Raw genomic sequence first — 27995 nt, 5'->3', positions numbered from 1 at the left:
AGGGTGCAGTGTTGAAATGGCAAGCGACAAGGAGGTCTGGGTAATGCTTGCAGACAGACCGAAGGTGTTCTGCAAAGCGGTCACCCAATCTGCGTTTGGTCTCTCCAATATAGAGGAAACCGCATTGGGAACGACGAATACAGTAGACTAAATTGAGGGAAATGCAAGTGAAATGCTGCTTCACTTGAAAGGAGTGTTTGGGCCCTTGGACGGTGAGGAGGAGGGAAGTAAAGGGGCAGTTGTTGCACCTTCTGCGGTTGCATGGGAAGGTGCCGTGGGAGGGGGTTGAGGTGTAGGGGGTAATGGAGGAGTGGACCAGGGTGTCCCGGAGGGAACGATCCCTGCGGAATGCTGCCGGGGGGGTGAAAGGAAGATGTGTTTGGTGGTGGCATCATGCTGGAGTTGGCAGAAATGGCGGAGGATGATCCTTTGAATGTGGAGGCTGGTGGGGTGATAAGTGAGGACAAGGGAGACCCTAACATGTTTCTGGGAGGGAGAGGAAGGGGAGGGGGCCAGAGTAGGACTGGAACAAGGAATGTTCCACATACCCCATAAAGAGACAGGCATAACTGGGGCCCATGCGGATACCTATAGCCATACCTTTTATTTGGAGGAAGTGAGAGGATTTGAAGGAGAAATTGTTCAGTGAGAGAACAAGTTCAGCCAGACGGAGGAGAGTAGTGGTGGATGGGGATTGTTCGGGCCTCTGTTCGAGGAAGAAGCGGAGAGCCACCAGACCTTCCCGGTGGGGGATGGAGGTGTAGCGGGATTGGACGTCCGTGGTGAAGAGGAGGCAGTTGGGGCCAGGGAATTGGAAATTGTTGATATGATATAGGGTGTCAGATGAATCACGGATGTAGCTGGGAAGGGACTGGACAAGGGGAGAGAGAATGGAGTCAAGATAGCAAGAAATGGGTTCCATGGGGTCTCTGCCGGGACAGTCCTGCTTGTGGATTTGGGTAGGAGGTACAAGCGGGCTGTCCGAGGTTGGGAGACTATCAGGTGGGAAGCTGTGGAAGGAAGATCTCCAGAGGAGATGAGGTCAGTCTGCCAGGACAGTCCTGTTTGTGGATTTTGGGTAGGAGGTAGAAGCAGGCCGTCAAAGGTTGGGAGACTATCACTCAACACTGCACCCTGCTCTCATGCCCACATGTCCGTCCTTGGCCTGCTGCATTGTTCCAGTGAAGCTCAACGCAAACTGGAGGAACAGCACCTTATCTTCCGACTAGGCACTTTGCAGCCTTCCGGACTGAATATTGAGTTCAACAATTTTAGATCATGAACTCTCTCCTCCATCCCCACCCCCTTTCCGATCCCCCCCCTTTTTTTGCCCAATAATTTATATGGATTTTTCTTTTCTCACCTATTTCCATTATTTTTAAATGTATTTCCATTCATTGTTTTATCTCTACCTTTTAGCCTTTATCGATTCCTTCACCCCACCCCACCCCCACTAGGGCTTTTTGTCCCTTGCTTGTCCTGCTTTCTACCCTTAATTAGCACATTCCTTGGATAACATCACCACCTTCAACACCTCTTTGTCCTTTTGTCTATGACATCTTTTGGCTATCTCCAACTATCACTGGCCCTCCATCCAGCTCTACTTGTCCTACCCCCTCTTAAACCAGCTTATATTTCACCTCTCTTCTATTTTTACTTAGTTCTGTTGAAGAGTCATATGTGCTCGAAATGTTAACTGTGTTCTTCTCCGCAGATGCTGCCAGACCTGCTGAGTTTTTCCAGTATTTTTATTTTTGTTTTGGATTTCCAGCATCTGCAGTTTTTTGCTTTTATCTTAGTGAGAATTCCATTATCTTCTCCACAGGACTAATCAAATCAATAAGAGACCGTTTTTTTTTTTTGCAGTAATACTTCTTTGATTGACACAGCTGCTTAGACTGAACCAGAATGGTGCAAGTGAGCTGAAGGGTATTAAAGGGAAAGGAATGCAAAATTTAATTGAGGATTTCAACAACTTGGGTAGAACATAGACTTAGTGAGTATTAACTTAATGGAAGTTATATTCTGGAGAGTAAGCAGATTCAAATGTGTATATGCAAGCAACAGAAATGGTCAAACATCCTAAAGGAGAAGCGTTATGATCCCAGCTGATGTTACTGCAGCACAAGTTGGATCCCAGAATGAAACTTGGCTTGATAGATCCTAACTTTTTTTTAGAAACTGTGGAGGTAAGCTACTGAACAAATTCACAGGAGTCTGCTGATGAATTTTTAACTCTCAGGATAAAACATTTCCCAAACAAGAAAAATGAACTATATTACACCAGACATAAAAGGTTGGAAAGATCGCGATACAAACACAAGAAAATATTTCAAATATCTATGATTCTTTCTCCCCAGCTATATCTTTACAGATGCATACAAATTCAGAAAGATAAAGTAATTTACCACATATGTCTTATATACTCTTAATATTTAGAATAAGTATGCAGTTTCTGTGAACCAACTGGTGAACTTTGGACAGACACACCACACTCCAAATGACAGATGCAACCAAAGCAGGTTTTATGCATTTCTCAACAAGCCACCCAGACGCTTGTTTCACTGTGAGCCAACTGCTCCAAAAGGGTATCTTTGTCCTTACCGCCTGCAGCACAGAGTCACCAACCGTTGCCTGCCTCTCGGATCTTAAGGGCTTCTCCTGAGCCCACTTTATTCCAAGTCTGCTCCTCACAGCGTGCTTTCGTTACTTAGGAGCCTATTGCTCTGATCCTTTTTCTCAACTCTGCTTAATTGGATCTGTTTCTGTTCTCTGTCCTTATCCCTTACCTGGGACCTTCTTCTGGAACCTGTTTATGCCCCACTCTGTGGTTTGGGATCTTCTTTATTTGCGACCTTCTCCCTGTCCCCTTTCCCATGTCCTACTCCCTGGGACACCTCTGCAATGCTGCTTCTCTTCAGGTCATCTGACCTGCAGTTTTACTTTTCTTCTGCGTAGCTGCGCAAGCCCAGTTCCCGGCCTAAAGAGATAAAAGAAATTAACTGTGCATATGCACAGAGCCAATTTCTGATCTGAAGACATGAAAACACCAGCTGCGCATGTGCAGCCAGTTCCCGGCCACCGCATGCGTAGGAAGTCCCAAGGCCTGCTGGGAACTGGAGTTCCTGAACCCTGGCTCTGATTTAAACTTGAGGCAAATTTTTTTTCCCCCTCATTTGTTTCATCACAGAAGTTGCTGGCCAACTTGAAGCTAAACTTTAACTCTTTGCAAATATTCAGGCTCTTGACAATACCTTTTAAAAAGACAGTTCTAATTATTTAGTTTATTGGTTCATTTACAGCAGATCACAGGTTGAATTACATTAGGACATATTGAACTTTTTGAGGAAGATGTGTGTTTTTTAAAAAAGGACATACAGGCAAAAGCTGGCTGAGAATGTGAAATGACCACTTGCTGGAAAATCCCTATGTGGATTACACTGATTAGTCTAGGGAACATGGAATGTCGCACCTACAAAGGTGTCAAGGCCTTCAGACAGGGACATTTGAAAGGAAGAGATGCAATGCAAAAGACTGAACTTTAATCTCCTGTGGTTGCAGAGAGAATGGAGACTAATTTCTATCTCAACAGAAACCATCTCCTTTTGAATTATGTCTCAGAATGTGGACATGATCCTTGTTGAAAGAAAGCAGATTCTGGGCGAAAGACATGCTTGTTTTTCTCTTTAGGAATACACGAGAAAAGGGTTAAAAAGCGAGCTGCAAACGTGATTGGTGTGGTCTAGTTCTGGGGTGCTAATGTGTGCTGTAAGGGTTACCTACAGCTTGCATGTAAAAGTCTCTATCTCTCTCTCTCTCTCTCTCTCTCTGCCTGTGGCTGGAGACAAGTCATCAAAGCCATAGTCAAAAAGGAAATAGAACAGCTCCTTCAGCTAACCTGAACCAAGAACCAAGTGTCTCCAAACCAACTGCTCAACTGCAAAAGTCAGCTCTACCGGAATCACCCAACTAAATGGCCACAAAGTTTCACCATCTACTCCTCACAGACAAGCCAAAGACTGATTCATATATCTTTTTGACTTTTAGTTTTGGACTCAACTTCTCATTGCTGAGCTGATTATGTGTGTTGCATTTTTATTACTTTTTTCTCAGGGTTTTAGTAAGTAATAAATTTGCTCTTTCTCTGACTAAAGAAAGCCTGGTTAAATTGGTTCATTATGAAACATAAATACATTTGGACTGGGAAAAGGTATCTACAAGGGAAGGGATCCCTTTTAAATTAACCTTGTTGCGACCAACCGAGGGGATTGAATAAATAACGGGAACCAGTTCATTCCTCCTCACTCGGGAGCATAACAATTTGGGATATATTATCTGGGATCAACACAAATTGGGGGACCCTGCCCAGGGACTGGTTGTAACAAATTGGGGGCTCGATGCCAGAATCATTCCCACAGATGAAGTGAAAGAATTAGAGTGGGGAAAGAAAATTGTTTCTTTGAAAAACTGCAAAAAGGTTTTCTTGAGTCTGTGCAACTAAAGTGTAGAAATGTCCACATTTGATGCCAGTGCTTTTTGAGGAGAATTCAGGGAAATTGCTTCTGAGGATGTAAAAGTTCTGTCCTTCGAACAGTTAAGAGCTAGCGAGGCACTTAGGATTAGAAATTCGCCCGAAAGCCAGAAAACCTGAAATTTTAGAAGGGACGGCCAAAGGCCTACAGGTGGAAATTGAGAATGAAGAAATGGTTAGAACAGTGGTAGAAATTAGAATTTCAAGAAAGAGAAAAGGAAAAGAAAAGAGGACAGAACACAGAGAAGAGAGAGAATTTCAGGACAGAGAGAGGGTAAGGGAGTTTAAATAAGAACAGCTTGAGCTGAGGGACAGGAATCCTGTGTCCCGTGAAGGCACCAGTAGTGCAGACTTAAAAGCTGAGGCAATCTGTTTTGCTCGTTTAATCCCTAATCTTGATGAAGCAGAGGTCGAAGCCGCCTTTATCTCTTTCGAGTGGTTAGTACAGCAGTTAGTGGTCAGTCCAACATTGATCTCTATTACTGCAGAGTAAACTTTGAGGGAAAGCTCTGAGGAAAGTGCCACTGACAATGAGGCAGCAAAAAAGGGCTATTTTAGGTGTGTACCAGTTAGTGCCGGAGGCATACCATCAGACATTCTGTACCCTCAGGAAAAGGCCTGACCTGATGTACCTGGAATTTGAAAGGTTTAAGCAACTTGTTTTTAACCAGTGGGTGTAGCACTTAAAACAGAAGCGACTTACAAAAACCTCCAGGAAATAATTCTCCTTCAGGAGTTTAAAAGCTCCATGCCCTTCCTAGTGATAACACAACTAGAGGAACAGAGAATAACAGGGGCCATGCAGACAGCCACACTCGCTGATGATTATGAGCTGATCCATAAGCCCTTATCCCAGAAGAGACCTTCCGCTAGTCATCCCCAACCAACTGGAAAGAGTGATAGGAAACTGAACACCCTTGGGAGAGACAGAACTGCTGGGGGCCCTCCTCAGGACAGAAAGGGTGGGGCTCAAATGATGTAAGGCCAAGAAGCCTGTGTGTTTTAACTGTCGAAAGGTAGGGCATCTGCGGGCCAACTGCTGGAGGTTAAGCGAAAAACCTGTGGGATTTATCAGGACACGTACACCCCATGCAGTCAGAGAGCATGGCAGACTAGGCTATGGCTCTGACTGCGGCTGCTAATCTCTGTAGATGCATTCCTGAGAGTGTGGATGAGATTAAACAAATCCCTAAGAGTTACAAGGATTTTGTATCTGAAGGGAGGGTGGTCACATTTCCCCAGGGTGAGTTGAGTAAGACTGCAGTGATACTGAGGGATATAGGAGCCAGCTAAACTCTACTGCTGGAAAAAGGGACAACCTTTCCACCAAAGAGTGCAGTAAGTGCCAAGGTGTTGGTAAAGTGGATTGAAGAAGGCTACATGCCCAAGCCCTTTCATACCAGGTGCATCTGGAGTGCGACCTTGTGTCAGGACCAGTGACCACGGGAGTCATTCCCAGTTTGCCTGTGGGCAAGGTTGACCTGCTCCTTGGCAATGACCTGGCAGGATCAAAGGTAATAGCATCCTCTCAGAGAAGCCCACTGAGGCCAGGGAGGCTGAACAGCTGCTGGAGAAAGTGCCTGGCATGTTCCCTGACTGTGGTATCGCAGTCTATGGCCAGGAAAGCTCCGTCAGCAGAGGCTGAAGTGGCACTGCAGACAGAGGATCCTATAGTCTGATTATCTGAAACCTTTTTCGGAAGTCTAGAAGACCCTAAGGAAGTAATAAATAGATCTTCCTTGGTGACGGCCCAGCAAGCTGACCCACTGTTAAAAACATTAGCTCAGACTGCAAACACTGAAATTGAGGCAGAAGCAGTCCCTGAATGCTACATTAAAAATTAGGTGCTAATGAGGAAATGGAGACCCCCCCCCCCCCCTCCCCAAACTCAGACCTGCAAACAAGGAGTGGACAGTGATCTACCAAGTAATGGTGCTGCCGAGGTACTGTTGGGAAATATTATGGCTAGCTCACATAATTCCGATGGCTGGGCATATCTGTATATGCAAAACCCAAGTTCACATCAGCCAACATTTTTACTGGCAACCTCTCCACAGGATGTAGTATGGTTTTGCAGAACCTGTCACAACTGCCAAGTTGTGGGAAAACCCTAGTCTGCAATAAAACCTGCATCTAAGATTCCCATGTCGACTTTTGGGAAACCATTCAGTAAGGTGTTAGTGGAATGTGTGGAACCCTTACCCAAAACAAAAGGGGGTTACCAATATATCCTCAACATCATGGACGTAGCTACCCCCCGCTTCCCAGAGGCTGTTCCTCCAAGAACCATATCTGCCAAAACAGTGGTGTGGTAATTGGCCCTATTCTTTACCAGGTATGGTCTGAGATCCAGTTGAATCAGGGCTCAAATCTCATGTCCAAAATATTCCAGAAAGTCATTGGTAACCTGGACGTGACTCAGCTGAAGTCTTCGGCTTCTCACCTGCAGTTGCAGAGAGTGCTAGAACGGTGCCATCGTACCCTGATTTCTGTTCCACACAGTTTACCAAAATTCTTGACCTGATGGACTGAATATTGCTGCAGGCTTTGGGACCCCAAAGGGTGTCACGAGCTCCCAAGTTGGTAGCAAGACCAGCAGAGAAATCTTCTGGAGGTGCCTCCTAATTGGCTGTCTCTGAGGGAACAGGTGGGCTCCTGATGCTGCCAGGCAGCTCAGGGACCCTCACTGGCCTGCAGTCATCAAATAACTGGCATCCAGACCAGTTGTTGAATCACCCTGGAGTGGAACCTCTGTTGAATCGGTCTCAACCATGATTGCGGCCTTTCATTAACGTAACTCCTTCCTTGCAGCATAAATCCTCCGGCTCCGGTGTTTCTCTGGCATAGCGCAGGGAGGCAGCCTCCACTGGTTTAGCCTCCTCGAGTTGCCACCATTGGCAAAACGGTGGAGAGGTGGCAAAATCACCTTTAATTGGGGCCTCAACAATATTAATTGGCTGCCTTAGATGAGGGGAGTGAAGGCATGGTAGCTAACTTTGCAGACAACACAAAGATAGGTAGGAAAGTATGTTGTGAAGAAAACATAAGGAGTTTGCAGATGGATACACATAAGTTAATGGGCAAAAATCTGGCAAATGGAGTATAATGTGATGTTGTTCACTTTGGCAGGAAGAATAAAGAAGAGATTACATAAATGGAGAACCACTGCAGAATTCTGAGGTGTAGAGGGATCTAGGTGTTCTTGTGCTTGAGTCAAAAAAGCTAGTTTGCAGGTACAGCGTCTAGTCAAGAAGGTGAATGGAGAACTATCCTTTATTACTGGAGGAATTGAACATAAAAGTAAGGTTAAAAACAAAAAACTGCGGATGCTGGAAATCCAAAACAAAAACAGAATTACCTGGAAAAACTCAACAGGTCTGGCAGCATCGGCGGAGAAGAAAAGAGTTGATGTTTCGAGTCCTCATGACCCTTCAACAGAACTGTAGATGGGAATTTAGAACTCGAAACACAAACAGATCAGCGATGATCACATTGAAAGGCGGAGCAGGCTCGAGGGGCCGAATGGCCTACTTCTCCTATTTCGTATGTTCTTATGGCATTTCAAGCCAAGGGCAAAGCAGTTCCATTGCTGCTAGAATTCTTACTAGCTGGTTTATTCTATATCCTAGCACTAATATTAAGGCAGTAGAAGGTATATTTTGACAGTAATGACAGAACTTGAACTTAGAACGAGCCCCAGGATGGATGGTTGTAAGAACTTGAACTTTTCTATCTGTTACCTTTTGGCTTGATCTGACAAGGCATCTAACATGCTCCTGTGGTTAATTCCTATTGTAGCTCCTCTTGCATCGGTTTATTCCCCAGCTCATACATGTTCAACAAATAATATGTTTGAAGTTCATTAATTAGGATCGATTTTTCAATAATTTTGTGTTCTTTTTGAATACATTATTTCCATTTCCCACTTCGTTGTTGTGATATACCTTGATATAACACTGTGGGAGTTGCACCGGTTAATAAATAACTATTATTTTACCAACTGGCAGCATTAATTTCCTTTCCAGTTTTATGCATCTGTTTACGTATCTGTTGCTCATTGAAACCCTTTGAGGGGTGAGTTTGTATCTTAACTGAACATTCTGTAGTATGTACACAAGGGTAAAATGTGTGCAAACATATGAGAAAAATGCTCAGCTGATGAGATTGATAGGTCATATGGTATCCTCTAGTGGAGAAATTTGCAATTGTCACTTTTTAATCCTGAATTCAAATATTTGCTTAAAAGTACACTAATTTCAATTTGCAGAATTATTGTGTTGTTTGATTGGATTGTGTGAACAATTTACCTGCATCAATTAATATCCAACTGTCAAGTGTCAACTTGGTTCTTGAGTTAACAAAATCCTGGGTTCTAATCCTATTCCTTACTTGTTTGCGTAAACTTGGCTTACATTTGGTTCAGTTAAGGAAATGAGCGTTGGTCCCATAGAAAGTGAGTCTGGGGAATTAATAATGGAAAATAAGGAGATAGCAGATGAATTGAACAGGTATTATGCATCAGTCCTCACTATAGAGAATACAAGTAATATCCCAGAAATAGCTGTAAATCAGGAAATGGAAGAGGGGGAGGAATTTAAGGAAATTACAATCACCAGGGAAGTGGTACTGAGCAAATTGTTGGAGTTGCGGGCTGACAAGTCCCTGCATCCTGATGAACTTCATTCTAGGGTCTTAAAAGAAGTGGCTAGTGAGCTAGTTGATGTGTTGGCTTTAATTTTCCAAAATTCCCGTGATTCGAGGAAGAGTCATTAGATTGGAAAATAGCAAGTTTGTTCAAAAAGGGAGGGAGACAGAAAGCAGGAAACCACAGGCCAGTTAGCTTAACATCTGTCATAGAGAAAATGCTAGAAGTTATTATTAAAGACATTATAACAGGACACTTTGAAGAAATAACATATCCTGTGGATAAAGAGAAACCGGTGGATGTACCGTACTTAGATTTCCAGAAGGCATTTAATGAGGTGCCACATCAAAAGTTATTGAAGGAAATAAGAGCTCATGGTGTAGGGGGTAACATATTGGCATGGATGAAAGAATGACTAGCTAACGAAGAGAGTTGGCATAAATGGGTCTTTTTCTGGTTGGCAGGATGTGACAAGTTGTATGCCACAGGGATCAGTGCTGGAGCCTCAAATTATTTGAATTTTATATAAACTGGATGAAGGGACCGAAGTTATGATTGCTAAATCTGCTGATGACACAAGGGTAGGTAGGAAAATAAGTTGTGAAGGGAACATAAAGAGGCTAGAAAGGAATATAGATATGTTGAGCAAGTGGGCAAAGATTTGGCAAATGGAGTATAATGTGGGAAAATATGAAATTGTGCATTTTGGCAGGAAGAATAAAAAAGAAGCATATAATCTAAATGGTGAGAGATTGCAGAGCTCCGAGATGCAAGGCATCTGGTTGTCCTGGTGCATGAATCACAAAAGGTTATTGTACAGGTATAGCAAGTCATTAGGACAACTAATAAAATGTTATAATTTATTGTGAGGGGAATTGAATACAATGTAGGGAGGTTATTCTTCAGTTATACAGGGCATTGAAGAGACCATATCTGGAGTACTGTGTACAGTATTGGTCTCCCTCTTTAAGGAAGGATGTAAATACATTGGAAGCAGTTATAGAGAAGGCTTAATAGACTAATAACTAGAATGGATGGGTTGCCTTATAAGGAAAGTTGGATAGTCTAGGCTTGTTTAGAGGTTAGAAGAGTAAGAGGTGACTTGATTGAAACATGTGAGATCCTAAGGGGTCTTGACAGGTTGGATGTGGAAAGGATGTTTCCTCTTGTTGGAGAATCTATAACTAGGGGTAACTGTTTAAAAATAAGGGGTCACCTATTTAAATAGAGATTAGGAGAATTTTTTTCTTTCAGGGTCGTGAGTCTTTGGTACTCTTGCACAAAAGGCAGTGGAAGCAGAGTCTGAATATTTTTAAGGTGGTGGCGGATAAATTTTTGATTAGCAAGGGGGTGAAAGGTTATTTGGAGTTGAGGTTGCATTCAGTTAAGTCATGACCTTATAGAATTGTGGAGCAGGCTCAGGAGGTCGAGTGGCCTATTCCTCCTTATGTTCATTACTGAGGGGTGCTGTGTTGTTAGTGTTAAATGAAGGCACATCAACTTATTCAGCTGAATGTAAAAAAAATCTCATGTCCCTGTTTCAAGATGACTGGGGAAGTCCTTTCACTGTCCTGCTTGGCATTCATCCCTCAACCAACGTTCCAAGCTTTACTGGTTGTTTCTCATTTGCTGTTTGTAGGGCCATCCTATCTGCAACTTAGCTGCAGCATTTGGCTATATAAAAAGTGACTGCTGATTATGCTCTTCAGTTGTCTTCAAATAGCGTTGTTGAGTTTTTTTTATATATCCTCCTGAATAAGCCAATGTAACTAGGTTTAAGCGCAACCTGAAGAACTACCTACAACTTCTGAATGTGCTTATCTGTGATACAGTCATGTCCTCATATCTGTGAGTAATTGTGGGCTTGTGAATCTTGTTCATTGCCTGTTCTTTCTAATTTACATGAATATGATTTCAGTGCCGGTGTGATGCTAGGTATGTAGGCCGTACGTCCCTGGCAGATTGTACCAAAAAGCATGTCCTAGCCGCTATTGCAATGGCTAAGGTACAGACCGTTCTCAACCAGCCTGTGTTTGAAGAATTCAAAACTCAGTGTCCAACTTTAGATGTGATTCTGTAATTGGATAACATTTGCTAAATAATCTTCAGTTTGCTAAGAATTATGCTGATAACCAATTTAAGATTGTCAGTCGGGCTTGCAATGTACTGGAAGCTACATATATTAATACACAGGGCCCTGTTCTTTGCAAACAACTGGAACATGTACACACATTGCACCTGTTTCAGCTAAACAAAATAATTGACAGCCATTTGCTGACTCATTATCAAAGCAATGCCTTGACCAATCAGGGTCAAGCTGCCTGGTTTAAATTTCAAACAAGGCTTGGCTGTTACCTGTCAGTCACCATCAATGGTGCATTCCCCATGGCAACGTCTCTACCAATCAGAGTCCACTTGCCAACCAATCAGCACTGTCTTCACATAAGTATAAATTGTTGTTTTCCCCTTATATTGGTATTCTTGCAAAATGTCCTGATGAGTGCAAGATGAAAAGCTTTGACGTGTGTCTTTTTTTCAGCAATGCTCAAGTTCTGTACTACCAAACGGGTACAATCCTATTTACTATAGTACCCTATCTCTATTTTCCATTACAAATTTCCTCCAGTTTTGACCTCTAATTCCATTGTGATGCTTTTGTGTTTGCTTGGCCTTCTTGCAATTTGAATATTTCCTGTCCTTGCACCCCAAAAAGAAAGCATATCTGGCTGTTCGATGCAGCGCCCCAAATGCTGGACTACAGTTAAATGCTAGAATACAATTTGGCAGTTCTTCCTGAACTCTTCCACACTGAGTTCTTGATCTTAGTTGGGCATCAGAGTGTTGCTGGGTGAGTTAAAGGTAAGGGTGAGGGTGAGAAAATTGGAAGAGATTCCAATGTACATCGCTCTTGCTTATCTAGCAGTGTGATTTTAACCCAGAACAGTGCTACAGTCATCTTTCATTTGTGAGAGAGAATGCATCAATACTTAGTAATTGGAGCTACTGCCCTCAAGTTACCTGTTTTACTATTTGCGACAAGGTTAGTTTATATTCACTAGCAAACAGTATCAAAGTAAATCGAATTGTATTTTTCATTATGGATATTATGATAGTTGAGTTCAACTTTTTTTTTAAATAGAGTTTCTCATGAAAGATTGCTACATAAACTTAATAGGTAACATTTTTTAATATGTTAGATTAAGGAAAAATAGCATATGGTACATACTACATGAGTGATGGGATTTGAGGAGTTAATGGATAAAATGCGGTCGGGTTTGGTGTTGAACACTGCTTATTTTTTATCCTTTCATGGGATGTGGGCATCGCTGGCTAGGCTAGCATTTATTGCCCAGCCCTAATAGATGAAGTTAGTTGGCAGTGTTAAGTCTGAATAAGCCTGGCAGATTTATTGGGCATTATTGTATCTCTGAATCATGCTCTCAGACTTTGGTGATGATTAATCAACATAGTGTCAAGAATAGCTGAATATATTGAGGAAAAGTGAATTGGTAAAGGGAACACCCTTGGTGTGAATTGCCATGAGTTCAACGCATGTTGCAGTATCATTGTGTATTTTTTTGTTTCCATGTCATTTTAGATGAGTTTAACAGAGTTATCATTCCTGTAAAAAGAGGCGAAGAGAACACAGATTATGTGAATGCATCGTTCATTGATGTAAGTCTTTCGAAATTAGTTGTTTATTGTGCATTTCTAAGCATGATAAGATCAAGTTTTCAATTAACCATCAGTCGTTTTTAATCCTGTCATATATAAAAAATCAAATGTAAAACTGTGATAAATGTTAATTGTGCTTCTGTCATTATTTCGCTCATCTAAGTTTATCATATTTTGGAAAGCAAGGCTGTTGAAATCACATCAATCATTAAACTTGTGTGCAAAGAATTGGACTTTTTAAGTCACAATTTCAATATAAATAATGACTAGAAACGATACTATGCAGACTTTATCTGTAGGCCAAAACAGGAAAGTGGAAATGGAATGTGTCTAATTAAGTTTTATAATGTTATTTTGCACAGAAAAGTATTTAAAATAATTCTGTTAAACAAAAAAGAGCAAGGTAGTTTCTTTGCAAGAATTGTTCTATGGTTTAGTGTGAAAGTAGAAAACAATGAGTAGGCATTGCTTTATGCCTGCATTATGGTTTGGGTTTTCTCGCAATATTTTTAAGGTGCACTTGTGGAAGACAACCAGTTTCCGTGAGTGTTCAGGTCTTCTTTGAACAAGAACCTGCACTCTTCTGGTGGATGTGAATAGGGTACTATGCCCAGAATGAAGAATTGCCCCTTAATTTGGTATCATACACTTGAAGTTGCGTGGAGTACTCACTCTGCTCATTCTTCTCTGCATTGAATTTCATCTACCACTTGTCCACCAGCCTAAGTCCTTGTGTAGTATAACATTCTCCTCCTCACGGTTCATAGTACTTGCAAGTTTTGTGTCACCCGCAAATTTGCAAATGATGCCTGTACGCCCAAGTGTAGGTCATCATAATGAAGAAAAGCAGGGGTCCAAACACTGATCCCTGGGGAACCCCACTATACTCTTCTGTATTTTGGAAATCAACCGTTCACCATTACAGAATCACAGAATCTTTATAGTGCAGGAGGAGGCCATTCGGCCTATCGAGTTTGCACTGGCTCTCTGAAAGACCATTCTACCTAGTCCCACTCCCTACCTTATCACAGAATTACACAGTACAGAAGAGGCCCTTCGGCCCATCAAGTTTGCGCCAACATGTGAGAAACACCTGACCTACCTACCTAATCCCATTTACCAGCGCTTGGCTCATGGCCTTGAATGTTATGACGTGCCAAAAGCTCATCCGGGTACTTTTTAAAGGATGTGAGGCAACCCGCTTCCACCACCCTCCCAAGCAGTGCATTCCAGACCGTCACCACCCTCTGGGTAAAAAAGTTTTTCCTCACATTCCCCCCTAAACCTCATGCCCCTCACCTTGAACTTGTGTCCCCTCGTGACTGACCCTTCAACTAAGGGGAACAGCTGCTCCATATCCACCCTGTCCATGCCCCTCATAATCTTGTACACCTCGATCAGGCCGCCCCTCAGTCTTCTCTGCTCCAACAAAAACAACCCAAGTCTATCCAACCTCTCTTCATAACTTAAATGTTTCATCCCAGGCAACATCCTGGTGAATCTCCTCTGCACCCCCTCCAATGCAATCACATCCTTATCCCTGTAACCTTGCACAATATTTCTTTTCAGATACCAATGCAATTCCTTTTTGACCACCATGATCAAACCTGCCTCCACCACCCTCTCAGGATGTTCATGCCAGACTCCAACCACCCTCTGGGTGAAAATTTTTTTCCTCGCATCACTTTTACTCCTTTTGCCAATTATTTTGAATCTTTGCTCTCTAGTTCTTGATGCTCCCTTAAGTGAGAACAGTTTCTCACTATTTACCCTGTATACCCCTCAGGTTCTTTAATAGCTCTATCAAGTCTCCTCTCAACTTTCTTTTCTCCAAAGAAAACAGTCCCACCCTCTCCAATCTTTCCTTATAGCTACAGCTTTTTATCTCTGGAATCATTCTTGTGAATCTCCTCTGTATTCTCTCCAATGCCGTCACATCCTTCCTCAGGTATGGCACCCAGAACTGGACGCAGTACTCCAGATGAGGCCTAATTAGTGTCTTATACAAGTTTAACTTGACCTCCTTACTCTTGTACTCAATGCCTCTATTAATAAAGCTTAAGATATTACATGCTTTATTAACTGCTCTCTCAATATGCCCAGCCACCTTCAATGACTTAGGTACATATACGCCGAGATCACTCTATTCCTGCACCTCCTTTAGAGTTTCTCCCTTTTTTATACTGTCTCTCTACGTTCTTCCTGCCAAAATGAATCGCTTCACGCTTCTCTGCATTGAACTTCATCTGCCACTTGTTTGCCCAATCCACCAACATGTCTATGTCCTTTTTAAGTTCAAGACCATCCTCATCACAATTCATCTTCATATCATCTGCAAATTTTGACATCATGCCCTGAATACCACAGCCTAGATCATTAATGTATATCAGGAAGAGCAAGGCTCCTAACATTTAAAACAAAAACAGAATTACCTGGAAAAACTCAGCAGGTCTGCCAGCATCGGCGGAGAAGAAAAGAGTTGACGTTTCGAGTCCTCATGACCCTTCGACAGAACTTCCCACTGCCAGTTCCTCCCCTCTCCACCCTGAATTTCCACTCAGGTGTCCATTCTTCTGCCAATCTGGTTTAAATCCTCCCCAACAACACTAGCAAACATTCCCGTGAAACCATTAGTCCCAGTCCTGTTAAGGTGTGACCCGTCCTCCTTGTACAAGTCCCACCTGCCCCAGAACTGGTCCAATGCCTCAGAAATCTAAAGCCCTCCCTCCTACTTCACTTCTCCAGCCACATGTTGAAGTGCTCAATTTTCCAATTTTTATGTTTACCAGCATGTGGCACTGGGAGTAATCTTGAGATTACTTGATAATCTTGGAGTTCTTGAGGTCCTGATTTTTAATTCCCTTCCTAACTCCCTAAAATCTACTTTCAGGAACTCATCCCTTTTCCTACCTATGTCATTGGTCCCAATGTCGACCACAACCTCTGGCTGTTCACCCTCCCCCTAAAGAATGTTCTGCAGCTGCTCTAGGATATCCTTGACACTGGCACCAGGGAGGCAACATACCATCTTGGAGCTATCTCTTTGGCTGCAGAAACGCCTGTCCGCTCCCCCAACAATGGAGTCCCCCTACTACCAAAGCACTTGCACTCTTCCCCTTCCCCTCCTGTGCAGCTGAACCACTAGTGGTGCCATGAACTTGGCTTTTGCTACAGCCTTCTGAGGAACAACCTGACTCAACAGAATCCAAAATAGAAAAATGGTTAGAGAGCGAGAGAGCCTCAGGAGATTCTTGCCTGTTTCTCTTAGATACTCTCGCGGTCACCTTTTCCCTCTCTGCCTGTGTACTACTTAGTGGCGTTGTGACCACCTCGCTAGATGTGCTAGCCACATAATCCTCAGCCTTGCGGATGCACCGGAGTGATTCCAGCCACTGATCGAATTCCGCAACCCGAAGCTCAAATTTCTGCAGCTTGTGACATTTCCTGCAGATATAGCCATTGAGGGCACTTTGTGCCTTCACGATTTCCCACATCCTGCAGGATGCACTTTCCACATAGCCGAGTTGCAGCGACATACCTTAATCACAGAATTGTAATGACACAGGAGGAGGCCATTCAGCCCATCGTTTTTGCACCGGCTCTCCAAATGAGCATTATGACTTAGTGCCATTCTCCTACCTTTTCCCCCTAACCCTGCACATTGTTTCTATTTAAATAATCATCTAATGCCCTCTTGCATGCCTTGATTGAACCTGCCTCCCCCACACTTCCAGGCAATGTATTCCAGACCTGAACCACTTGCTGTGTGAAAAAGTTTTTTCTCACATTGCATTTGCTTCTTTTGTAAATCACTTTAAATCTGTGCCCTCTCGTTCTCTATTCTTTTATGAGTGGGAACAGTTTCTCCTTATCTACTCTATTCAGCCTCCTCATGATTTTGAACACCTCCATCAAATCTCCTCTTAGCCTTCCCTCCAAGGAGAACCGTCCCAACCTCTCCAATCTATCTTCATAACTGAAGTTTCTCCTCCCTGGAACTACTCTTGTAAACCTCTTCTGCACTCTCCAATGCATTCACGTCCTTCCTATAGTGTGGCACCCAGAACTGTACACAATTCTCCAGCTGCATTCTAACTAGTTCTTATTTAAGCACATCATAACCTCCCTATTCTTGTACTCTATGGCCCTATTAATAAAGCCCAGGATACTCTGCTTTATTAACTATTCTCTCCACCTGCCTGGCCACCTTCAATGATCTATGTACGTATACACCCTGGTCCCTCTGTTCCTGCACTGCCTAATAATTGTACCCCTTACTTTATATTACCTCTCCATGTTCCTTCTACCAAGATGGATCACCTCACACTTCTCCGCATTGAACTTCATTTTTTTTTTTATCCATTCATGGGATGTGGGCTTAGCTGGCTGGGCCAGCATTTATCCCCCATCCCAAATTGCCCTTGAGAAAGTAGTGGGGAGCTGCCTTCTTGAACCGCTGCAGTCCATATGGTGTAGGTACACCCACAATGCTCATAGGAAGGGAGTGTCAGGGTTTTGATCCAACAACAGTGAAGGAACAGTCCTTGTCCTTCTAGGTGGTAGTGGTCGTGCGTTTGGAAGCTGTTGTCGAAGGAGACTTGGTGAATTCCTGCAGTGCATCTTGTAAATGGTACACACTGCTGCTACTGTGAGTCAGTGGTGGAGGGAGTAAATGGTTGTGGATGTGATGCCAATCAAGCGGGCTCCTTTGTCCTGGACAGTGTCAACCTTTTTAAGTGTTTTGGGAGCTGCACTCATCCAGGCAAGTGACCTGACTTGTACCTTATAGATGGTGGACAGGCTTTGGGGAGTCAGGAGGTGAGTTACTCGTTACAGGATTCCTAGCCTCTGACCTGCTAGCATAGCCACAGTATTTATATGGCTAGTCTAGTTCAGTTTTTGGTCAATGCTAACCCCTCAGCATGTTGGTAGTGGGGGATTCAGTGATGGTATTGCCATTGAACATCAGGGGCTAAGATTGGGTTCTCTTTTGTTTGAGATGGTCATTGCCTGACACTTGTGTGGCACGAATGTTACATGTGACTTGTCAGCCCAAGCCTGGGTATTGTCCAGGTGTTGCTGCATTTAGACATGGGCTGCTTCAGTATCTGAGGGTTTGCGAATGGTGCTGAACATTGTGCAATCATCAGTGAACATATCCACTTTTGACCTTATGATGGAAGGAAGGTCAATGATGAAGCAGCTGAAGATGGTTGGGCTGAGGAACTCCTGCAGTGATACCCTGGAGCTGAGATGACTGACCTCCAACAATCACAACCATCATCCTTTGTGCTAGGTATGACTCCAACCAGCAGAAGAGCTTTCCCCCGATTCCCATGGACTCTAGTTTTGCTAGGGCTCCTTGATGCCACACATTTCAAATGAGACCTTGATGTCAAGGGGAGTCACTCTCACCTCACCTCGGAAGTTCAGCTCTTTTGTCCCATGTTTGAACCAAGGCTGTTAAAAGGTCAGGAGCTGAGTGGCCCTGGCGGAACCCAAACTGGGTGTCAGTGAGCAGTTTGTTGCTAAGCAAGTGCTGCTTGACAGCACTGTCGATGACCACTTCCATTACTTTACTGATCATCAAGAGCAGGCTGAGAGGGCAATAATTGACCGGGTTTGATTTGTTCTGCTTTTTGTGGACAGGGCATACCTGGGTAATTTTCCACATATCTGCATAGATGCCAGTGTTGTAGCTGTACTGGAACAGCTTGGCTAGGGGCACGGCAAGTTATGGAGCACAAGTCTTCAGTACTGTTGCCAGAATATTGTCAGGGCCTATAGCCATTGCAGTATCCAGTGCCAACAGCCATTTCTTGATATCACATGGCGTGAATCGAATTGGATGAGAACTGGCATCTGTGATGCTGGTGACCTCGGGAGGAGGCTGAGATGGATCATCCACTCGGCAATTCTGGCTTAAGATTGTAGCAAATGCCTTATCTTTTGCATTGATGTACTGGGCTCCCCCATCATTAAGGATGGGGATATTTGTGGAGCCTGTTCCTCAAGTGAGTTGTTTCATTGCCCACTACCATTCATGACTGGATGTGGCAGGACTGTAGAGCTTAGATCTGATCCATTGGTTGTGGGATTGTTTAGCTCTGTCAATCAATTGCTGCTTATCTCTTTGGTATGCAAGTAACCCTGTGTTATAGCTTCACCAGGCGGACACTTCATTTTTAGGTATGCCTGTTGCTGCTCCTCGCATGCTCTCCTGCACTCTTCATTGAACCAGGGTTGATCCCGTGGCTTGATGGTGATGGTAGAGTGGAGGATACGCCGATCCATGAGGTTACCGATTGTGTGCAAGTACAATTTAGCGAATGCTGATGGCCCACATCACCTCATGGATGCCCACTCTTGAGTTGCTAGGTCTGTTTGAAATCTATCCCATGTAGCATGGTGGTAGTGCCACACAACACAGTGGTGGGTATCCTTAATGTGAAGGCGGGACTTCATCTCCACAACGACTGTGCAGTGGTCATTCTTACTGATACTGTCATGGACAAACGCATCTGCAGCAGACAAGTTCGTGAGGTTGAGGTCAAATATGTTTTTCCCTCTTGCTTGTTCCCTCACCACCTGCCACGGACCCAGTCTAGCTAGGTCGGTCAGTAGTGGTGCTACCAAGCCACTCTTGGTGATGAACATTGAAGTCTCCCACCCAGAGTACATTCTGCACCCTTGCCACCCTCAGTGCTTCCTCCAAGTGATGTTCAACATGGAAGACCATTGATTCATCAGTGGAGGGAAGATGGTATGTGGTAATCAGGAGGAGGTTTCTTTGCCCATGTTTGACCTGATGCCTTGAGACTTCATGGGGTCCAGAGTCGATGTTGAGGACTCCCAGGGCAACTCCCTACCACTGTATACCACTGTGCCACCACCTCTGCTGGGTCTGCCCTGCCGGTGAGACAGGATGTACCCAGTGATGGAGGTGGTGTCTGGGACATTATCTGTAAGATATGATTCCGTGAGGATGACTAGTCTGAGACAGCTGCCCCAATTTTGGCACTAGCCCTCAGGTGTTAGTAAGGAGGTCTTTGCAGGGTCGACAGGGCTGAGATTGCCATTATTGTTTCCAGTGCCTAGGTCTATGCCAGGTGGTCCGTCCAGTTTTGTTCCTTTTTTTGTTACTTGGTAGTGGTTTGATACATCTGGGTGGTTTGCTTGACCACTTCAGACGGCATTTCAGAGTCAACCACATTGCTGTGGGTCTGGAGTCACATGTAGGCCAGACCAGATAAGGACGACAGATTTCCTTCCCTGAAGGCTGGGTTTTAACAACAATTGACACTTGTTTCATGATCACCATTAGACTTTGAATTCAATTAAAATTCCACCATCTGACGTGGCAGGATTTGAACCCGAGTCCCCGGAGCATTACCCTGGGTTTCTGGACTACTAGTCTGGCAACAATACCACTACATCACCACCTCCTGATCTGCAATCTATCTGCCCACTCCACCAACTTGTCTATGTCCTTTTGAATTTCTATACTGTCCCCCTCGCAGTTTACAATGCTTCCAAGTTTCGTATCATGTGCAAACTTTGAAATTGTTCCCTGCACACCAATACCTAGATCATTAATAAGTAGGTTAGCTTTTATAGGTGCCATCTTTCCCAGAACCAGTCCCAGTGTCCCAGGAATCTAAAGCCCTTCCTCCTGCACTATCTTTCCAACTGTACATTCATCTGCCTTACCCTCCTAATTCTGTACTCACTTGCCCATGTCATTAGGAGTAATCAGGAGATTACTACGTTTGAGATTCTGCTTGCTAATTTTCAACATAGCTCCTAAATTCTTCAAACACAGCCCACTGTTCTGCTACAGTTTTGCTTGCGAATCCTAGATTCCAACTTCCATGGACCAGACCACTTTACAAACCATTGAAGCTAGCCCTTCCCAAATGAATTATCTTTTCCCTAGTCCTTTTCCCTAGCTAACCTAAAACTTATGATGCATTGGTCACTGTCCCCTAAATGTTCTCCTCCTGACACTTGACTCACTTAACCCAGCTCATTCCCCAGAACCAGATCCAGCAATGCTCCCTTGCTCATTGGACTGGGAACATACTGATGTAGAAAATTCTCCTGAAACTCTTGCCCCTCTCTACCATCCCAGTCTCCTTGGCAGCCTTCTGTCTGGTGAGCTGATATTTTATGTTGTGGTCAACCAGTCCATATTAGGATAATTAAAGTTCTCCATTCTAACTGCTCTAATTCCTGCACCTCTCTGAAATTTATTTGCAAATTTCTTCCTCTGGATTGGTGACCTATTGAATGCACCCAGCACTGTGATGTTGTTCCTTATTGTTTCTTGGATCTAAGCAAATAGATTCTGTCATTGACTCCTCTAGGACATTCTGTCTGTCTCTCATGTTCTCCTTAATCAATACTGCTGCACTTCCTTCTTTCACTCCTTCCCTATCTTTCCTGAACACCTTGCATCTAGGAATATTTAATACCCAGTTTTGCCCCTTTTTGCGCCAAGTCTCTGTTATCACCACAACATCATATTTTTACCTGGCTGTCTGTGCCTGCAGCTCGCCAAGCTTAACACTTCACACATTGACATACATGCACAGTACATCTAATTTAGACATTATTACATTCCCCTTTGAGTGCCCATTTTGCCAAGGCAGACTTTCTCCTGGTCAGTGATCGTAACTATTCCCATTGCTGTATCCTTCGTTGCTGTGATGATTTGCAGGTGAAATATCCCTCCACCTATTTGGGTCCTCTTTCAGGCATGATGTGCCCATTTCTCCTGAAAACACAGAAAGGAGTGTGATAAGGCACTCCCATTCCCTATAGCCATTGACAGCTCCTCCAATTCATTGGAGTGTTCATGTTTCAGTTGTGACAGGTCCTCAGCAACATTACGCCCATGAGCCATTCAGGGGAATGAGTCAGTGGCCTGGGCATGCACTCTGCCATGTTCAGGAACAGCATGCACCCAGAGTTTCCTCAGTTGTTGTGTCTGCTGGAGGGGGAATACCTAGACTCCTGCCCTGAGGATTGGAGGTAGCACTCACCTTTCCAGAAAGTATGAGGTCATTGAACCTTTTCCTGCACTGGATCCAGGCTCAAAACACCTCTGCCACTGACTGTGGCTATAATTTCTGTCCAGGTCTGCTTGGCTTGTGTGGGTAGCCTCCTCCTGCCACACTCTGAGAAGAGGACCTCCCTCCTCTCTCTCACAGCTTCCACCATAATCTCCAGGTTGGTGACTTAAGAGGGGCTACCCTGTCCTGGGTTCTAGGTCTCTCACTCTCCTGAGACATTGTGGAAGTGAAATATACAGCTTGAAGTTCACTGAGAGTCTTCAGTGTCCATTTACAGCACTCAAGCAGCAGTCACAGTTCTTGAGTATATTCATGACAGTAGATTTTTGAATACTAAGGGAACCAAGTAACTTGAGGATCTTCTGCGAAGCTGGAGTTGAGATAGAAAATCAGCCATGATCTTACTAAATTTTGTGTGCATGAGTGATTGTGATCTGAAATGTACAGCCTGAACGGGTATTGAAGACAGATTCAATCAGGCTTTCAAAAAGGAGTTGGATATTTGGAGATTTGGCCAAGGTTTTCAAATTTGTGAAGGGTCTAGACAAAATAGAGAGAAGCTGTTCCCATTGGCGGAAAGGTCAAGAATCAAAGAACACCAAGTTAAGGTAATTGGCAAAAGAAGCAATGGCGACTTGAGGGAAACCTTTTGTACATATCAGGTGGTTAGGATCAGGAATGGATTGTCTGAGAATTTGGTGGAGGCAGATGTAACTAAGGTTTTCAAAAGGGAATTGGATCATCGACTGAAGGGAAAAAAAGTTGCTGGGCTACATGGAAAGGACCAGGGAGTGGGACCAGCGGAGTTGCTCTTGGGGGTGAACCAGCATAGACACAACAAACTTCTTGGCCACCTCTCCTGCTGTAACTATTCTATGATTCTATTGGAATTCTCTGGTTGCAGAGAAACACTTAAGTTCCAACATATCCCACAATAAAGTTGCTTAATTTCTATCCCTAGGGATATCGACAGAAAGATTCCTACATAGCCAGCCAAGGACCTCTTCAGCATACTATAGAAGATTTCTGGAGAATGATTTGGGAATGGAAGTCTTGTTCCATTGTTATGTTAACAGAGTTGGAAGAAAGAGGTCAGGTATGTCAAGCACGTATTTCTGCCAGAGACTTTGACACATGCCCATAATGAAATGTACCTAGGTCAAAACAGAGATCTTGACAATTTCTTAAATGCTTGACCAATCAGATAGTGTTTCTTAAGTGGAGCTTTCTGAAGAAAAAAATATTTGAAATTATGACAATGTAGCAATCCCACCATAGTTGGGGATGTATTTTGAATATTTGCGTCCTTTTCTCTTTTTGTTTCTTCCCTTAGCCATTATACTTCAGGGTGAGGTAACTGTTGATGAAGTACTGTTTCACTTCTGGCAGCTGCCATCTGGTGCATTGCCCAAGTAGCTATTCCAGATGTTAAGTACTGCACCATTCAACTGCACAAGTTGAGCCTTATCATGTACAAATATGCACACCTCAAGCAGGATAGCAAACAGAAACTCATTTTCCACAACCCAGATGACTCCAGTGATTATGGAAAGTTGTAACAAAGACATGGCTGTAATAGCTAGGCCCAACTCGATGCAAACGAACTTTAATATGTCCTACATATTAAAGCATAAGCCGAGAGGCTTGGTTAAATGGATTACATGCTTTTGAATTTTTTGTTTTATCTTAATGATTTTCTGTATATCTCTACAGGAGAAATGTGCGCAATATTGGCCATCTGAAGGATCTGTCTCTTATGGTGATATTACTATTGAAATAAAAAAAGAAGAGGAGAGTGAAAGTTACACAGTACGTGATCTGCTCGTAACTAACACAAGGGTAAGCTTTAATATTGTGGGCTTTTATGTCACTGAACCAAGGGCATTTAAAATAAAGCAGCAAGCATTAGAACAGAAATAATTGAGCACCTATCCGAGGTACAGCTACATACAGAAGTGGGTGGCTGTGCAATTATGGGGCTCGAAGCTGATAGGACCGGGAAAGACAGATATGTCTTAACCTTCCCTCTTCTTATCCCCTCCATCCCTCCGGAAAGTGGTTGTGCCAATAATGAAAATGAAACAATATTATTTTGTCCAGTAGCTTGATATTGTACCTATACTGGCTGCTGTACATTGAACAGTAGTTTTACCTGTTTGGTGATGCCATCTCTCTCTCTCTCTCTCTCTCTCTCTCTGTCAGTGTCTCTCGCTCGCTCCCTCTCTCTCGCTCTCTGTTGGTGTCTCGCCCTCTCTGTCGGGGTGTTTCTCGCTCTCTGTCGGTGTCTGCCTCTCGCTCGCTCGCTCTCTGTCGGTTTCTGCCTCGCTCGCTCGCTCTCTGTCGGTGTCTGCCTCTCGCTCGCTCGCTCTCTGTCGGTGTCTGCCTCTCGCTCGCTCGCTCTCTGTCGGTGTCTGCCTCTCGCTCGCTCGCTCTCTGTCGGTGTCTGCCTCTCGCTCGCTCGCTCTCTGTCGGTGTCTGCCTCTCGCTCGCTCGCTCTCTGTCGGTGTCTGCCTCTCGCTCGCTCGCTCTCTGTCGGTGTCTGCCTCTCGCTCGCTCGCTCTCTGTCGGTGTCTGCCTCTCGCTCGCTCGCTCTCTGTCGGTGTCTGCCTCTCGCTCGCTCGCTCTCTGTCGGTGTCTGCCTCTCGCTCGCTCGCTCTCTGTCGGTGTCTGCCTCTCGCTCGCTCGCTCTCTGTCGGTGTCTGCCTCTCGCTCGCTCGCTCTCTGTCGGTGTCTGCCTCTCGCTCGCTCGCTCTCTGTCGGTGTCTGCCTCTCGCTCGCTCGCTCTCTGTCGGTGTCTGCCTCTCGCTCGCTCGCTCTCTGTCGGTGTCTGCCTCTCGCTCGCTCGCTCTCTGTCGGTGTCTGCCTCTCGCTCGCTCGCTCTCTGTCGGTGTCTGCCTCTCGCTCGCTCGCTCTCTGTCGGTGTCTGCCTCTCGCTCGCTCGCTCTCTGTCGGTGTCTGCCTCTCGCTCGCTCGCTCTCTGTCGGTGTCTGCCTCTCGCTCGCTCGCTCTCTGTCGGTGTCTGCCTCTCGCTCGCTCGCTCTCTGTCGGTGTCTGCCTCTCGCTCGCTCGCTCTCTGTCGGTGTCTGCCTCTCGCTCGCTCGCTCGCTCTCTGTCGGTGTCTGCCTCTCGCTCGCTCGCTCTCTGTCGGTGTCTGCCTCTCGCTCGCTCGCTCTCTGTCGGTGTCTGCCTCTCGCTCGCTCGCTCTCTGTCGGTGTCTGCCTCTCGCTCGCTCGCTCTCTGTCGGTGTCTGCCTCTCGCTCGCTCGCTCTCTGTCGGTGTCTGCCTCTCGCTCGCTCGCTCTCTGTCGGTGTCTGCCTCTCGCTCGCTCGCTCTCTGTCGGTGTCTGCCTCTCGCTCGCTCTCTGTCGGTGTCTGCCTCTCGCTCGCTCGCTCTCTGTCGGTGTCTGCCTCTCGCTCGCTCGCTCTCTGTCGGTGTCTGCCTCTCGCTCGCTCGCTCTCTGTCGGTGTCTGCCTCTCGCTCGCTCGCTCTCTGTCGGTGTCTGCCTCTCGCTCGCTCGCTCTCTGTCGGTGTCTGCCTCTCGCTCGCTCGCTCTCTGTCGGTGTCTGCCTCTCGCTCGCTCGCTCTCTGTCGGTGTCTGCCTCTCGCTCGCTCGCTCTCTGTCGGTGTCTGCCTCTCGCTCGCTCGCTCTCTGTCGGTGTCTGCCTCTCGCTCGCTCGCTCTCTGTCGGTGTCTGCCTCTCGCTCGCTCGCTCTCTGTCGGTGTCTGCCTCTCGCTCGCTCGCTCTCTGTCGGTGTCTGCCTCTCGCTCGCTCGCTCTCTGTCGGTGTCTGCCTCTCGCTCGCTCGCTCTCTGTCGGTGTCTGCCTCTCGCTCGCTCGCTCTCTGTCGGTGTCTGCCTCTCGCTCGCTCGCTCTCTGTCGGTGTCTGCCTCTCGCTCGCTCGCTCTCTGTCGGTGTCTGCCTCTCGCTCGCTCGCTCTCTGTCGGTGTCTGCCTCTCGCTCGCTCGCTCTCTGTCGGTGTCTGCCTCTCGCTCGCTCGCTCTCTGTCGGTGTCTGCCTCTCGCTCGCTCGCTCTCTGTCGGTGTCTGCCTCTCGCTCGCTTGCTCTCTGTCGGTGTCTGCCTCTCGCTCGCTCGCTCTCTGTCGGTTTCTGCCTCTCGCTCGCTCGCTCTCTGTCGGTGTCTGCCTCTCGCTCGCTCGCTCTCTCTCTCTCCCCCCCCCTCCCCGTCGGTGTCTGCCTCGCCCCCTCCCCGTCGGTGTCTGCCTCGCCCCCTCCCCGTCGGTGTCTGCCTCGCCCCCTCCCCGTCGGTGTCTGCCTCGCCCCCTCCCCGTCGGTGTCTGCCTCGCCCCCTCCCCGTCGGTGTCTGCCTCGCCCCCTCCCCGTCGGTGTCTGCCTCGCCCCCTCCCCGTCGGTGTCTGTCTGACTCTGTTTGTATTTATCCCGAGTTGTTGAGTCCCATCACTCCCACCTGTGAAGAATGACTATAACTTTTGGTACATTGGAGCAAGTGGAAGCTAGGCTTTGCTATTTGTTCATACAAACTTGAGTAGGCTCTCAAGTTTATTCCACCATTCTGTTGGATCATGATTGGACTGTTCCTGAATTCCATCGGCTCCATAGGAACAGGAGTTGGCCATTTGCCCCTTTCCACCTCAGTGAGATCATGGCAGATCAGCGATCAAGTACCGTATACTGCCTTTGCCTCGTATCGCTTAACACCTTTGAATATCAAAAATGTTTCAATCTCCAATTTAAAATTTACAGTTCTTCTAGCATCACTTTTGCTGTTTGCAGAATAGAGTTCTGCTATCTTATATCTGACCTCTAGTTTGGGCCTTCCCTACAAGTAGAAACATTTCTCTGTATTAAAGTCATTACGGCATAGAAAAAGACCATTCAGCCCATGCTGGCTCTCTGTAGGGTAATCCAGTCGGTCACATTCCTACTGTATCCAAATTTGTTCTGTAAGTTTATTTCACTCAAGTACCATCTAGTTTCCATTTCAAATCATTCACAGTCTCAGCTTTGACCCCCTTTGCAGGCAGTGTTCCAGGTCTTTACCGCTTTGCATAAAAAAGAGTTCTTTCTCACACACCCCTTGCATTTCTTGCCCAAAACCTCAAATCTGTGTCCCCTTGTCCTTGCACCATCATCTAATGTTTTCTTGTCCACCCTATCTAAACCTGTCTCCCCATAATCTCCTATATTCCAAGGAGAACAACCCCAGCTTCTCCAACCTGTAGCTAAAATCCCAACCCCTGGAACTGTTCCGGTAAATCAGCTCTGCACCCTCTCAAGGACCCTTACATCCTTCCTAAAATATGGTGACCAGAACTGGACACAGTACTCTAATTGGGGCCTAACAGTTTCATACAATTTCAACATAACTTCCCTGCTTTTGTACTCAATACCTTGATTTGTGAAGCCCATGATCCCATATGCTTTGCTAACTGCTGTCTCAATATGTCCCGCCACCTTCTATGCACACAACCCCAGGTCAGAATATCTCGGCACAATTCTGAATAGTGTACAATTAAGTCTATTTTGCCTCAGCCTATTCTTTCTGCCGCCTCTCTGTATTAAATTCCATCTGTCAATTATCTGTCCATTCTGTAACCCTATCTATATCCTGTAGCAGTTGATTTGATGGTATCCTCACTGTCAGCCAAATCTCCCAAGTTTGAAATCAGCAAATTTTGAAACATTAGTTTGTGTCCCAATATCAAAGTTATTTATCTACAAAAAAAAGTAGTGGTCTGGCCGTGACCCTTGGGGGACACCGCTGTCTAACATTATCCAGTCTGAGAAACAACTATTTACCATGATGCACTGTTTTCTGCCCTTCAGCCAGTATTTTATTCAAGCTGACACTGATCCATGAGGCTCAGTTTTGTTAATTGGCCTTTTAAGCAGTACTTTGTCAAAGGCTTTCTTAACCTCCATATAGTCAATATCTATTGCTATTTTTTCATCAAAAAATTAAATTAGATTATTCAAGCACAATCTGCCTTTTACAAATCTATGCTGGCTCTCCTTAGTTAAGGGAAACCTATCCAAGTACCTTTTCCCTGATTATTTTTTCTTACCTACCACTAATGTCAAACTGACTAGT

At 45.2% G+C, this 27995-nt stretch overlaps 1 protein-coding gene across 3 annotated transcripts in view; it reads left to right on the top strand.

Annotated features, from left to right (window-relative positions):
• The window catches only part of ptpra (protein tyrosine phosphatase receptor type A), a 316897-nt gene that overhangs the window by 278488 nt on the left and 10414 nt on the right, over positions 1-27995 (top strand). For all 3 annotated transcript variants that reach the window (XM_041187767.1, XM_041187775.1, XM_041187757.1), the window contains 3 exons: positions 12775-12851; positions 22887-23021; positions 23639-23764. In XM_041187767.1, the coding sequence (XP_041043701.1) occupies positions 12775-12851; positions 22887-23021; positions 23639-23764 (338 nt within the window). The remainder of the gene's footprint in view (positions 1-12774; positions 12852-22886; positions 23022-23638; positions 23765-27995) is intronic.

The sequence above is a fragment of the Carcharodon carcharias genome, chromosome 1 (assembly GCF_017639515.1).
Source record: "Carcharodon carcharias isolate sCarCar2 chromosome 1, sCarCar2.pri, whole genome shotgun sequence".
Lineage (NCBI taxonomy): Eukaryota > Metazoa > Chordata > Chondrichthyes > Lamniformes > Lamnidae > Carcharodon > Carcharodon carcharias.
Note: the sequence above shows the minus strand (reverse complement) of the source record. Positions and strands in the feature narration are given on the sequence as shown.